Source organism: Corvus moneduloides, chromosome 18 (genome assembly GCF_009650955.1).
Source record: "Corvus moneduloides isolate bCorMon1 chromosome 18, bCorMon1.pri, whole genome shotgun sequence".
NCBI classification, from domain to species: domain Eukaryota; kingdom Metazoa; phylum Chordata; class Aves; order Passeriformes; family Corvidae; genus Corvus; species Corvus moneduloides.
Genome location: NC_045493.1, coordinates 1304531 through 1318210, shown reverse-complemented (window position 1 = coordinate 1318210; position 13680 = coordinate 1304531). Strand labels below are relative to the sequence as shown.

Genomic DNA, 13680 nt, shown 5'->3' with positions numbered 1-13680 from the left:
GATTATGCATACTGGAGCTTTTTGCTTGGAGATCACCTTGGGCATAGTGAGGGATTTGGTGGGATGTGTCTATTCCCGAAGACAAGCACCACTTTGGAATTCTTTATTTCATGGTAGAAGAGTGGCAATAAGATCTCATGTTTACTCTCACAAAGGTAAAAAGTTTTGATGAGGCCAAAAAGAAAACTCATCGTCTCCACAAACACTTAAAGCAACAGTTTTTGAAAGAACAGGAGAGAAAGATGGCGTTGAGGAAGAAGACAGAGGAACACTTTAAGAAGTGCCTGGAAGTGTTTGATCGCAGGAATGGGAAGATGCCGGCTCCCACCTCCCGTTTGCCTGCGGATGAAGCGAAGCCTTCGGAACCGGCGGGAGCTGCCGACAAAAAAGCAACCAAGAGACACGGCCAGAGAGCTCCTCCTGCAGGCCGTGCCCCGGCTCCGGCCGCGGCTTCCAGCACACAGAAACTTTAGGAAGTCAAGGCTGCTTTTACAGCAATAAACCAGCGCGATCATTCTGGTGTTGCTGCCCTTTTAAATCGACGGGAATGGGGTGGTTGGAGAGCCTGGGATGGGAGGGAAGAGTGACGCAGCTTCAGGAATGAAACACCTCTTCAAAGGACTGCTTTCCTGTGAGGCAGTGGGAAAGCGATGTGAAAGGGATGGAGTTTTTCCTTGGCACTGGCCAGGCTCCCCAGGGAATGGGCACGGCCCCGAGGCTGCCAGAGCTCCAGGAGCGTTTGGACAGCGCTGCCAGGGATGCCCAGGCTGGGGTTGTTGGGGTGTCCTGGGCAGGGCCAGGAGCTGGACTCGATGACCCTTGTGGCTTCCCTGTGTATTCCATGACACTGTGTCCTGGTTTTCCAGCCACCATGACAGTGTTGGATTTCATAACATAAACCTTGTCTGCTTGAAATGAAGCTGCTTATTTTTCATGCTTCCCAGTGACCTTGAGGGAATAATTGGACCTTGGAAGATTGTTGTCACATCCTCAGTCAAGTGTTTCCTTCACTGAATTGAAAAATGCTTGGTACCTTCAAGCTGTGCCCCTTAGCTGTGATTTCTGAAGGGGATTCCCAAAACTGATGGGAAAGGTGTAGCTCAGGCACCAGGACAGCACAGGCAAGTCACACCTCAGTGCTCAAAAATCAGCAGCCATCAGGTCTTGGCAATGAATACTCCATTTACTGTTAAGACTATTATTTAAAGAAACACCAAACTTTCCCCTAACCTCTCCATAGATACAATTCAGGTGCTGCAAGGCTCTAGAAACACTCCATGGAAAATCAGAGTTTGGCACCTGAATTGGCTTCAAACCACAGATCTATCAAGTCTTGCTTCTCCTGAGTATTTAAGGCACCTTCTTGTTGTCTCTCATCCTCCCACCTGTGATAAATCTGCCCTGCATCCTTTCCTCTCCATGGACAGACTCTTCCTTCTTGCTCTCAGTTTCTGCCTGCTGGGTTTGTCCAGGAAAATGGGGATTTGCTGTTCACCAGGTGAACTGGATGATCTCTTCTAACCCAAACCATTCCATGATTCACTGTGACAGCTGCTGGACAGGGCAGGCAGGGAACATCTCTGGTCATGAAGGCACCAGTGCCAGGCTGGTGTCCACCTACACCAGCTGGCTTGGTGACTGAAACCCAAGAAGAGATGTATTGAGATGAATAACAACAAAATGGCAAAAAGCAAATAATGCCAGAAGTTTTCAGAGAGGAGCCTGGAGGTTGTCACCCAGGGGTGACCCATGCTGGCCACCCCTGGGGTTTTCCTTGTGGGAAGATGCTGTGGGAAAAGGACTGGTTTAGAACCAAGCAGGACCCACCCTGCACACCAGGGGAGTCCCTGAGTGGTTCCTGGCATGCAGCAGCACCTCAGGGGGAGCAGGAGATGGGTCCCCCTCCTTGCTGTGGAAGCAGAGGGGCTGCAGGGCTCTAACAGAGCTCCTCTGTTGTGGAGGTTACAGAGCCCAGCCCCTCTGAGCCCCTCCCCGTGCTCCCCGTGCTGGGAGAAGCCTGTCACCAGTTTCTCCGGTCCCCCAGCTCGGTGCTGTCCTTGATCCCAGCATTCCCATGGCAGTCAGCCCTGGCATGCAGCAGCACCCCTGGGATGAAGAGCCCCAAGCCTGGGTGATGCCTTTCGCCATCTCCTTGCTGCCTCCCCAGCCTTGTGGCCTTGTAGCCCCTGGAGCTGCTGGAGCTGGACCGTTCCCCAGGGCAGGCTGTGGGTGTTGGCACACCCCGGGCCCGGCTCTGCAGGGCCGGGTGTCGGTGCTGATCGAGCCCCGTGTGTTCCCACTCGGCAGAGCCAGGAAGCAGCGGGCTTTTGCCTAGGAGATGGAGGTTGTGACTTCCTGCTCATGGAATCACAGAATCATTAAATTTGGAAAAGCCCTCTGAGATCCTCAAGTCCAACTATTCCCCAGCACTGCCAAGGCCACCACTGACCCCCGTCCCCAAGTGCCACATCCACAGGGTTGTTAAATCCCTCCAGGGATGGGGACTCCACCACTGCCCTGGGCAGCCCTTTCCTATGCCTGACCACCCTTTCCATGAGGAAACGTTCCCAATGTCCAACCAGACCCTCCCCAGCCCAGCCTGAGGCCGTTCCCTCTCCTCCTGTCCCTGTTCCCTGCGAGCAGAGCCCGACCCCCCCGGCTGCCCCCTCCTGTCAGGGACTTGTGCAGAGCCACAAGGTCCCCCCTGAGCCTCCTTTGCTCCAGGCTGAGCCCCTTTCCCAGCTCCCTCAGCCACTCCTGGGGCTGCAGCCCCTTCCCAGCTCCGTTCCCTTCCCTGGACATGCTCCAGCCCCTCCAGGTCTCTCTTGTCAGGAGGGTCCCAGAACTGGACACAGGATTTGAGGCTTGGCCTCAACAGACAGATTAGGACCAAACTCACACACTTTGGTCTCAGTGGCCTAACAGCCCCAAGGACATTTTCCTGTGCCACAGCTGCCCACAGCTCTGTGTCCCTCTGCACTCCAGCTCCTGCCACCCAGCTCCAGCCTGGTGCTCTCAGAGCCAGCCCAGCACCTCCAGCCCTCCTGTTTTCCTTATTGGGTCCTTTAGCTCAGAGCTTACACCAACCCCGCTACACTCATCCCTTCAGCAAACTCTGTACTGCAGGGACTCCCCGGTTTCTCTGTGCCCTGCTTGGGCCTTTCTGACAGGCTCTGGGGGACAGGGCAGTGCAAACTCCTTCCCACCTGTTCAGGATATGGATGCAGTCATCCCACTGACAGCATGACATGGGAATGAGGGAACAGCAGCCAAAGCTGCAGGCAGGATGTGGTCAGGGATCAGTTGGCCCTGCGGATTCCTCCAGGGCTTGGTGTGGTGCCAGCTCCATGTTCCCAGCAGAGCACAATGCAAGGCTGCAGCCAAAGGATGGTGGCAGGAGGGGACTGTCCCTGCAGTGACAGGTTGGGGTGCTGTTGCCTGCAGCAAGGCTTCATTGTGTGCTTCTGCTCTTTCACCATCATTTTGCAATCACTTTAAATCATTCCCCTCCTTGATGTCCCTTCCCAGGTCCCACGCAGGGGTGGGTGGTAGCAGGAACAGGGAGATTATTTGGGCAAACCAAGCTGGGGTGGATCATGGTTTTCCAAGAGGATTGGCCAGCCAGCTCCCACGCTCTGAGATGTGCTTCCCTTTGCTGCAGAGGAGTGGGATTCAGCACCTGGAGAGGAATTTGGACGGTGGGTGAAGCCAGCTGGGGCCAGGGAAGTCTCTGGTGTTCAGGTATCTGTCACAAAGCCCTGCTGTTGGAACGCAGCTGGATTCAAACTGTGGGGGACGGTGTGCCCAGGCTCTACCAGGGGCTCCCGGCTCTCCCTTCCCCGCTCAGATCTGCCCTACATACTTTGGATTCTTGGGCACCTCTGGCTCAGGCAGTGATGCAGTCTGGTGGGTTTGGGTGCAGGGAATTGTTTGAGGATGGATCTGAGGTTTTTCTACATCCTGGATGAGGTGGGATTGACGCAGGTTCGGTGATGTTTCATCCAGCTCCCAAACTGACCTGGTTTTCTTCCTGGCTGAAGAGCTGCTGCTGGCCTGGAGCAGTGTGTGGAGCTGCAGGACAAATCGGGGCTGCTCTGAACGTGTGTCATCACTCCATCTCCTCCTGCAAGATGGGAATGCCTGTAATTACCCAGATCCAGGAGGGAGCAGCAGTGATCCACAGTCTTTCCTACTTTAGAGGAGGTTTGGATGCGACCCATGGCTCCACCCTTTTCCTCCTCTCTCCCTGGATGTCCTAAGGACTTGCTGTCCCTTTGAGCAGGCTGTGCACACTGGGACACAGGGGACTCTGGTGACAGTCGCTGGCCAGTGGATCCCATCTCCGTCGTGGCTGTCAGGAATTCCAAGTCTGCATTTCTTGGAGAGCAGTGGCACATTTCAGACAAAACAATCAGGACACTCCTCAACTTTGGAAATAAAAAGACATTCTTTTCATGATGGATTTCATTGCCAAAATATCTGCAGGGCATGTGGCAGCCTTTCAGGGGGGTCAGGGATCCCTTCTGATGTCCTTGTCAGGAAAGGCAGCAGTTCTCCATGTCTCAAGGGCTGTTCTCTGTGCTATGATGAGCTCTGTGAGGGACATATCCAACGGACAGCACATCCCTTTGTAACCTCAAATCACAGCTCTGCTGTGCTTAAATCCCATGACTCTCAATCAGAGTGCAGCCAGGAAATCACGAATCTTCTGGATTTAGATCCGGTGTGATCCCAGTTGCCAAATTAGAGCCTGAGAAGTTGTTCCTGGGCAGGTCAGTGCTTTCCCTGGAGGCTACGGGACAGCCTGGCCCAGACTTGCAGTTTCAGCTGCTCCTTCGTCCCACAGTGGGCTGGACATGTCCCACCTTGGGGTGGACCCAAACCCAGATTCGCCATCACACTCAATCCCGGTGTTGATTCCAATCAGTCCTTTGGCTGAGCCACTCAGGGCAGGAGGGAACCCACATGCAGGTCATGCTCCAGCTAATAAGCCTGGAGGAAAATGACCTGGGGGTGCTGGAGATGGTACCAGATATGCCCAGGTGGGCAGGAAGGCCAAGTGTCCCCTCATTCATCCTCACCAGTGCCAGGCCAGAAAGCCCTGCCCGGGTGGTCCCACTACATCTCCCACCACCAGCCCCTCATTTGCTTTGTGTAGGGAAGCAGCTGGGAATGTGTGAGCAGTGGGCACTGCAGATTAATTCATGGACTTGGACACTCCCTGCACAGAAGTAAAGGTGCTGCTCGGGCCAGGAAAGGCTGGGACCCAGGACAAGGCTGCCCGTGAGGGCACGGCCACCCCACCACTGCTCTGTGCCAGCTCCTGCCAGGGACAGAGCTGGCATCACTGTGAGCACGGGCTGGCATTCAGCATTTTGCCATGTTTCCTGCTGTAAACCAAATCCTCCTCTCCCGAGGGCATCCATGTCACTGCCTGGGCAGAGGGTGAGGGCATGGCTACACTGCAGCGTTCAGGGGGCCATCATGTACTTCGCAGACGTCATTAACTCACAGATAACCAATTAACTCAGCCTGTACAACATCACATCTTCATCAGCTGAGCTTCATTATCACTTTTATGGCCCTGTAAAACCAGTCACGTTAACAGTGCGGCTTAGGGGAACTCTCTTGCGTTCTGATGTTTCAGAACAGCTCCTTCGGGGCTCCTGGACACCCACTGGGCTGACCAGCGACTGGCAGACATGACCTCGGGGGGGTAAAGTTTACTCCTCGGGTTATTTGTCCTGCTCTCAGGAATACAGGGCAGGGGAGCCCTGAGCGAACGAGACACCTCTTCTCTCTCACCCCCACCCCTCACAGCCCCCCCGGCCGCCATGACAGCCCCTCCCGTAGCAGTCGCCACTCCTCATTGGACAGCGGCGCTGCCAATCAAGCGATGGGGCGGGGCCACCGTCGCTGGCCATAAACTGCCGGGAAGGCCCCGCCCCCTCTGGTCGCCTGGCAACGGGAGGCGCTGACGGCGGGACCGGGCTCGGGACCGGGCTCGGGACCGGGACCGGGACCGGGATCGGGATCGGGACCGGGCTCGGGATCGGGATCGGGGCCGGAATCGGAACTGAGTGCGCTGCAGGGGGTGGAAGTCACCCGGAGCCGGCATCTCCCAGTAGCCGACTCCTGAGACACCCCGTCCCACCCCCGGGATGTCCCAGGGCCGCTGGTCCCATAGGCCCCCCGGGTCCTCCCGCACCGGCCCCCGAGCTGCCCGCCCCTCACACGGGGGTCCTCCCCACCGGGAATCACCCCTCAGACGGGGGCCCTGGGTCCTCCCGCTGTCCCAAACCCACACCGAGGGGACCCTTCACTTCCTTTAAACTCCCTGTCGGGCCCCCCGCTACAGCTGTCCCCATCCCCTCCCTCTCTCCTCCTCTTCCCCTGTCCCTGCCAGTCTTGCCAGATCCCCTCTCCCACCTCATCCCTCTGGCCTGGACAGGCCTGGAAGGGTAGAGGTTTCCCATAGAGGTTTCCCACTGGGAACCCTCCCCTTCCCTCCCAGGTGGCCCCAGGGCTGTCCAAGCCCCTCTCCAGACCCCTCTGGGGACTGCAGAGCTGCAGCTTGTGCTGCTCCACCTCAGCTGCTACTCAGAAGCTGTTGGGAGCTTCCTCCCCACCACCCTTTAAAGCCAGGAATCCATCACCCCCTTCCCATGGGTGTTTGACAGCTACTTTGGGACAGAGACCAACTCTAATCCACAACCCGATGTCCTGACCCCCTGCCCAGACCCAGAGAGAACTCCAGCATAATCTCGAACTCTCATGTTTTCCCAATTTACATTGTTTCTCTAATGCTGTCCCCGTGTTTTCCTTTTAGAGAGAAGGGAGATTACGTGACAGCAGCAGCACAGGGACCTTGATTTCTTCCAGTCTCACCTTGTGTAAGAGCTGCTGTGTCTTTTCTAAACCTCAAACCACCCAGCCCACTGGTGTTTAACTGAATCCATGGCAACAGGGATCCAGCTGCATTCCAAGCATCCTCGTGAAGCAAAGAACCTTGGTGAAGGTCATGGCAACTCCAAGGAAGGCAGGGATCCCATTAAGTGTCATGAAGGTGTTAGATCCACGCCAGTTAAAGCCTGATAGCACAGAGACAGAAAGAATCCTAACTGTTTTTGACGAGGCCGTTGTCAAGCTGGAGATCACCAGGTTGATCCCACGGATTATTGGCTCCCTGGAGAGGTTTGCTAGGATGCTGGGACCTGAGATCACAAGCAGCCTTTTGGAGCTTCAGAAGCTTTCAGTGGAAATACAGGACCTGCTCACCAGCCCTGGAGATGAGGAGAGAAGGAGAGCTGTGGAGCAACGCCTGAAATGTTCCCTGAGAAACACCCTGAGGCTCTTCCTGGCCAACCCCTTGCTTTACCATGGACTGAAATACGAAGTTTGGGTGAGACAGTCACCAGCTGATGTGTTTATCAAAGCCTTTAAGGAGTTCCGGGATTTCACACTTGAGAGGCTCCTGACCAGTCCTGATGAAGAGAAGGAAAAGATTCAATTCATGGAAGACATTTCCCTCCGGATTGAGAAAAACACGGAAACTATCTCAGCTCTACAGGCAGAGCTGGAAGCAGCCATCCAGACTCGAGATGAGGAGGTATGATCTTGTGGGAATGTGTTTTCCAACAGTGTTACTGGAGCAAAACTTTGGTAATTAAAAACTGATCCCTTTATTGCAGTTCCCAAAGAGCAAGTTTCAGAAATCCTTTCTAAACCAGATCTTAAACTCAAAATTAATATTTTTCTTGCAAAATATAATGAAAAGGGCTTATTGCATGCTTGATTTTTTAAAAAACTCGAATTTGGCATGTTTTGAACCTGTTGTCACCAGCCACCTTAAACAACATAAGTCCCTGAGTTCCAGAGGAGTGTCAGGACAGGCACAAACTGCTGTGGTGGTATCCTGGCAGGGTGAGAGTGCCAGCTGCTTCATTCCCTGCTGCTGAAAGAATGAAAAGTCATTACAGGGAGGGATTGCTCTGATTAAAATCCATTTTTAATATCTGCTCTGTCTTCACTCTTGCTTAAAATCAACATTTCTGTGACTCCCAACTCTAACAGCTGCCTTGGAGCATTTGTGATTAATCAGTGATTACATGAATTACATGAATCTTTAATTTTATCTGCAGCTGAGGTGCAGATAATTGACTGGGTACTTCCCAGGCACTTTCCCAGCCTGTGGGCTGTGCCAAGTCCAGAGCTCCTGACAACAATCCTTTGTTTTCTGCCTGTGCTTCTCTTTCTCTTCCCTGCAAGAGAAGGTTGGCTGAGAAGGTTTTGTCCTGCACTCACTGCTGGCAGAGCCAAGGGCCTGCTTTCCCCTTTCCCTCTGCTCCTTGGAGTTCTAGGAATCGAGACACTTGAGATTTTTATGTGCAATTTGGCAGCTTGTCCAGGACATGGTGAATAAATCTGTTTCACTGATCCCAGCTGGGGATCTCCCTCCCTGAGCTGTGTCCCCCAGACAGTCACTTGGAGCCCAGCCCTCGAGGGAGCTACAGGGCTGCTCCAGGGAATCTGTTTTGGCTGCGCCTCAGGTGGCAGTGCCAGTGGGGCTCGGGGTGGTTTGTTCACTCTGTGCCTTTACTAACAGGTTTCCAGAGGAGCCAGGGGAACGTTTCCAAAGCTCCTGTGTAAATCTAACTCTTCCCTCAGCTGGCAGTGGCAGGTCCTTGGTGCTACCCGAGCAGGCTCCTGAGGGTTCCTTCTTGGATCTCCTCTGCCTTTACAAGGTTCTTTCTTCTCCTGCCCACCTTATGCCTCAGGAGCAGTTCCCAAAGGTATTCCTCTTGTTTTCTGGTCTAGATTAACAGCAAGGACAAAAAGATTGAAAACCTCAAAAGCAGCATGGAAAATCTGACCAAGGAGTGCAAGGCTGACATCCAGCAGATCACAAAGGAAGGGCAAAAGCAGCAAAAAGAGGATGAGAAAGCCTCCCAAGACATGTGTGCCAGGCTGGAGCAGGATGTTCTGCGCCTGAGAGCACAGTTCAAAGCACTGGTGCTGGAGCATCAAGCCTCAGAGCTGGTTCTCAGGAAGGTAAAGGGGAGGAAAGCTCTGGGACAGGAGGTTTAAGCCTGTTTGCAGAGCTGTCAGCTCTGGCTGCTGGCTGCTGCAAGGAGTTCCTTGGTCCCTGCTCGTTCCTGGCAGGGTGCACATGGTGTTTGTCAGAGCACACCCGCCCTGTCCTCATGCTCTGCTGATTCCAGTGGAAAGCAGCCCTGCAGCGACAGCAGGGACAGAGCCTGTCACAGGTCCTGCTCCTGCTGGCTGCCTTGGCTCTGGGAACACCTTCACACTGTGCTGTGACACTGGGCAGAGCTCAGGGCAGCAAGGCTGGAGCAGGACAGGTGTGGGATAGTGAGAAACCAGGGATCTGCTGTAGGGGGAGCAGAGCAAACACAATATGGGCCTGGTAGAAAGGCATCTTTTAGAGCTGATTCAGTGTTCAAGGTGGAAAGGGGCTGATGCTGAGGGCTCAGCAGGTCCTGCTCTGCCCAGCTTGGCAGAATAGACAAGCCAAGGAGTCAGGTTGGCCTAAAAGAGGGGGAAATGTGATTTCATAGAATCATTCCAGAATAGTTTGGGTGGGAAGGGACCTTAAAGCCCATCCCATTCCACCCTCCTTCCATGGGCAGGGACACCTTCCACTATCCCAGGCTGCTCCAAGCCCTGTCCAGCCTGACCTGGAACCCTTCCAGGGATCCAGGGGCAGCCCCAGCTGCTCTGGGCACCCTGTGCCAGGGCCTGCCCAACCTCCTCCCTCCTCCTATTGGGAACAATTCCTTCCCAATATCCCATCCAGCCCTGCCCTCTGGCAGTGGGAAGCCATTCCCTGTGTCCTGTCCCTCTATCCCTTGTCCCCAGTCCCTCTCCAGCTCTCCTGGAGCCCCTTCAGGCCCTGGAAGGGGCTCTGAGCTCTCCCTGGAGTCTTCTCCAGGTGAGCACCTCCAGCTCTCCCAGCCTGGCTCCAGAGCAGAGGGGCTCCAGCCCTGGGAGCAGCTCCTTGGCCTCCTCTGGATTCCTCCAGCAGCTCCAGATGCTTCCTGTGCTGGGCCCCAGGGCTGGGGCAGCTCTGCAGGTGGGGCAGAATCCCCCCTCCCCTGCTTCCCAGGGCTTAGGAGATTTCAGGGTTGAGGCATGGCCACCCCTCAGCCACCAGCACTCCAAAGTCCTTGTCCCCAGGGCTGAGCAGATACAAGAGGAGGAACGGGAGCAGCAGGCCCTGAGCAGAACATGCTGGTGACACAGAGAACTGAGAACTGGAAAAAGGGCACTTTTCTTCTAATTTTGCTCATCCTGGGTACTCTCTCCAAACCAGCACAACCTCCCATGGGCAGGAAGCCCATGTGGTGATGGGGCATCCGTCACTCTTGCTTTGGGGGGTACAGCATGGAGGGCTGGGCACTGACAAAGCATCAAACCCAAGGTAGAGCTGCGGTACAACCCCCAGAATCTTTGGCAGAGTGGGTGTGTGAGGCAGCTCCTGCTGCAGTTCCTGCCACAGCAGGGCTGCCTGTGGAGAGAGCTCAGCTCATTCCAGCACTCGGGCAGATGCATTTGCTGACCACAGAGGCCTCCTTTCCTCAGCAAGTACAAGTTGTACTTGTGGTCTAAATAGGTCAGGTGGGACCTCATGATGGCCTGGGAGCCCTTGGGACATCCTGGGGCAGTGCCGCACAGGCAATGGAGCAGGAATGATTCCACAGAGCACACATCCAGAGCTGGAGGTAAACTGCCCCAGGTTATACAGCAGTACAGCCACTGCTAAACTGTTTTACAGCCAGAAATATCTCTTATTTTAAAAGACACCATCTTCTGAGTACTTTCTGTCCCACATTCATGTTTTGCAGTTCTCTCTTGCTTCAGTTTCAGGCTGGTTGCCTCAATTTGTTGATGACTTGCCACATTCCATCAGACACGTTCATTTCCTCCTGCAGAAAGCAACTTCCCAGTGCTGTTCAGCCCCCCAGCTCCATGCTGTAAACCAAATAAAGCCCTTTGGGAATGTCCCAGGAGAATCCTCAAACCAGGGCAAACCACAAATGTGTCAGCTGAGGGAAGCTTGTCACGGGAGGAGGTGTAGTACTCAGATATAAATGATGCTGGGGGTCAAAGCTTCCCTGTTTTCTCACTCAGGATACTTCTTACCAGGCCTCAGATGTCTGCAAGGATCTGATCTTGTTTTGTGTTTCAGAAAAAGTGCAAAACAGAGAGGGAAACTGAGAAATGGGTCCAGAAATATGACACAGACATGGCAGAAAAACAGGTATTGGCTTTAAGTGCTTTGCTCTGCCATGAGGTGATTTGCTCAGGTAGATTTCTGTCCAAAGGGACACCTGGCTCTTACCCAGGAGGCCATGGAAATGAGAGGCAGTTCTGCATCCACATGAACTACAGGAAAGGGATCTTTGTCCTGCCTGCATGTCCAGGAGTCCTCTGCTGCTTTGGCTTTAGGAAAAGTTATATCCACTGCTAAATCCCACATTATCTGAGGGCAAATGGGTCACCATGTTCTGCCAGTGATGTCCACCTGATGCCAGGAAACGGGTTTTTCAGTTTTGCTCCAATCCTCAATCCCTGTGGCCCTACCTGGTGTCCAAATCCTGCTCTTGTTCCTGCTGGATCCTTGGGGGATGTGCTGGGTGTTAAGGAACCCAACAGCCTGCACCCAGCTGAGCCGTAAGAGGCTGAGGGTCACATCAGCACCCCCAAAACTTGTCTCTGGGAAGGCCCCTGTGGCTTTCCTGTTCTTCTAGTATTTATGGGGTTGGATGAAAGCTGCTGGATTCCTAACAGAGCAAAATGCAGGGAAGGGCCTGAAAGCTGCTGCTAATTGTAAGGAATGATCCCCCTGTCAAATGTTTAATAATGGGATTATTTTCGTTTCCTTCTCTGTGGAGAAGCAGAAGCCCCATGTTTGGGGCAGAATTTGTCAAGGCAGACCCACCTCCACACTCCTGGTTCCCCAAATCTTCCATTGTGGGAGCATTTTTCAGGGGAGCATCAAGGGACCCAGCACCTCATGAAACTCCCTGGGTACTGGGCACATGCCTTCCTTTTGAATCCCTTTGGAAAGGCTCCAACCAGTTGAGGTTCCATGGCTTTGGGATGGGTTTCAGGACCCTCAGCTGGGAATGTGGGGAGGAGCTGCTACCTGCTATCCCTGATCCCTGCTGTCCTGCCAGGCCACGTATGAGGAGGTGGAGGCTGTCTACAACGAGGAGAAGGCCCAGCTGGCCCTGCTGATGGAGAAACATGCTCTGCTGCTCCAGGAGTATACTGAGATTGAGGAGGAGCGCAAGATGCTTAAGGAGAAGGCAGAGGAAGCTGCACGGGAAGCTGCCAGGAGGAACGATGCTGCCACCTACATCCAGGCCTTCTGGAAAGGCTACTTGGTGCGGTCCATCTACAAGTCAAAACTGAAGAAGGGCAAGGGCAAGGGCAAGGGCAGGGGCAAGAAATAAAGCCCTAAATCTTTTCTCTCCCTGGCAAAACTGCTGTGTCTGAGCTCTTCCAGATAAAAGCATTGAATTTTTAAGGTTGGAAAAGACTTTTAAGATCATCGAGTCAAGCCAGTACCACCATGTTCACCACTAACCCAATTCCTCAAGTGCCACATCCACATGTTTTATGAACGCTTCCAGGGATGGTGACTCTACCACTCCCCCTGGCAGTCTGTCCCAGGGCTTTAGGACCCTTTCCATGAAAAAAGTTTTGTTAATATTTAATATAAACCTCCCTTGGTACAACTTGAGGCCATTTCCCCATATCCTGTCAAGTCCTGCTTATGTGGATTTGACAGCCCACTCCTGACTTTAAGGCCCTTCCTTGCAGCCTCCCTTCCCAGGAGAGAGCAGAGGCCCCCTCAGATATGCCCAAGGAAGGTGTGTTCCCTTCTTGGCAGCCACAAGAAATGCCAGGATCTGTGAGACGTTGAGAAGTTGGTACCTATGTGGATAGTTTGGGGTGTAGTTACATCAAGAAGGACATTTCCTGTCCAGGTAGACTTCAGTTTCCAAACACCAACAGCCTCCAGGGAGATCTTAAAGCCCCTTTAGGCACTGTAAGGAGAGTGGGAGAGGGACTTGGGACAAGGGCCTGGAAAGACAGGACACAGGGGGAATGGCTTCCCACTGCCAGAGGGCAGGGCTGGATGGGATACTGGGAAGAAATTGTTCCCCCTGTGAGGGTGGAGAGGCCCTGGCACAGGGTGCCCAGAGCAGCTGTGGCTGCCCCTGGATCCCTGGAAGGGTTCCAGGCCATGTTGGATGGGGCTTGGAGCACCCTGGAATAGTGGAAGATGTCCCTGCCCATGGCAGCGGGTAGAACTGGGATGGGGTCTCTGAAAAACAGTCTTTGGAGTCCAAAGCACTCTCAGGCTGTTGCAGACCCCATGCAGGACTGGCCCCATAGGCTGCCTCAGTGTCCCTAGTGCTCCTGGCTGAAGGACTCTCCAGGGAGGAATGGCTCACCCAGCTCCAGAGGGGCAGGAGCTCAGCCCAGAGCAGCGCATGGAGTATCCTTCACTCTCGGAGCTGCCTAGCCCGGATCCTGAGGCTTGGAGTGCAGTGCCCTCTCTGGAGAATTCCCAGGGCTGGGGGAGCCCCCTGAGCCCCTGGCTGGGACAGTGTGTGAAGGTGATGGATAAGGATAATGGGATCAGGG

General features: G+C 54.2%; 1 protein-coding gene across 3 annotated transcripts; it reads left to right on the top strand.

The window, feature by feature from the left end:
• Positions 1-6006: 6006 nt before the first annotated feature.
• IQCD (IQ motif containing D) lies at positions 6007-13064 on the top strand. Of its 3 annotated transcripts, XM_032128372.1 has the most exons (5): positions 6052-6080; positions 6830-7609; positions 8818-9051; positions 11210-11281; positions 12201-13064. In XM_032128372.1, exons 2-5 carry the CDS (start codon positions 7022-7024, stop codon positions 12477-12479), a joined length of 1173 nt encoding a protein of 390 aa, XP_031984263.1. In that variant the 5' UTR covers positions 6052-6080; positions 6830-7021; the 3' UTR covers positions 12480-13064. The 3 variants fall into 3 exon arrangements, with proteins under 3 accessions (XP_031984262.1, XP_031984264.1, XP_031984263.1); XM_032128371.1 differs by having other exon boundaries at positions 6007-7609; XM_032128373.1 differs by lacking the exon at positions 11210-11281 and having other exon boundaries at positions 6008-7609.
• The last annotated feature ends 616 nt before the right edge of the window (positions 13065-13680 follow it).

Coding starts and splice junctions, on each gene's coding strand:
- IQCD (XM_032128371.1), top strand. CDS start 7,022: ATGGCAACTCCAAGGAAGGCAGGGATCCCATTAAGTGTCATGAAGGTG. Junction 7,610..8,817: donor TCCAGACTCGAGATGAGGAG/GTATGATCTTGT, acceptor TTTCTGGTCTAG/ATTAACAGCAAGGACAAAAA. Junction 11,282..12,200: donor CAGACATGGCAGAAAAACAG/GTATTGGCTTTA, acceptor CTGTCCTGCCAG/GCCACGTATGAGGAGGTGGA.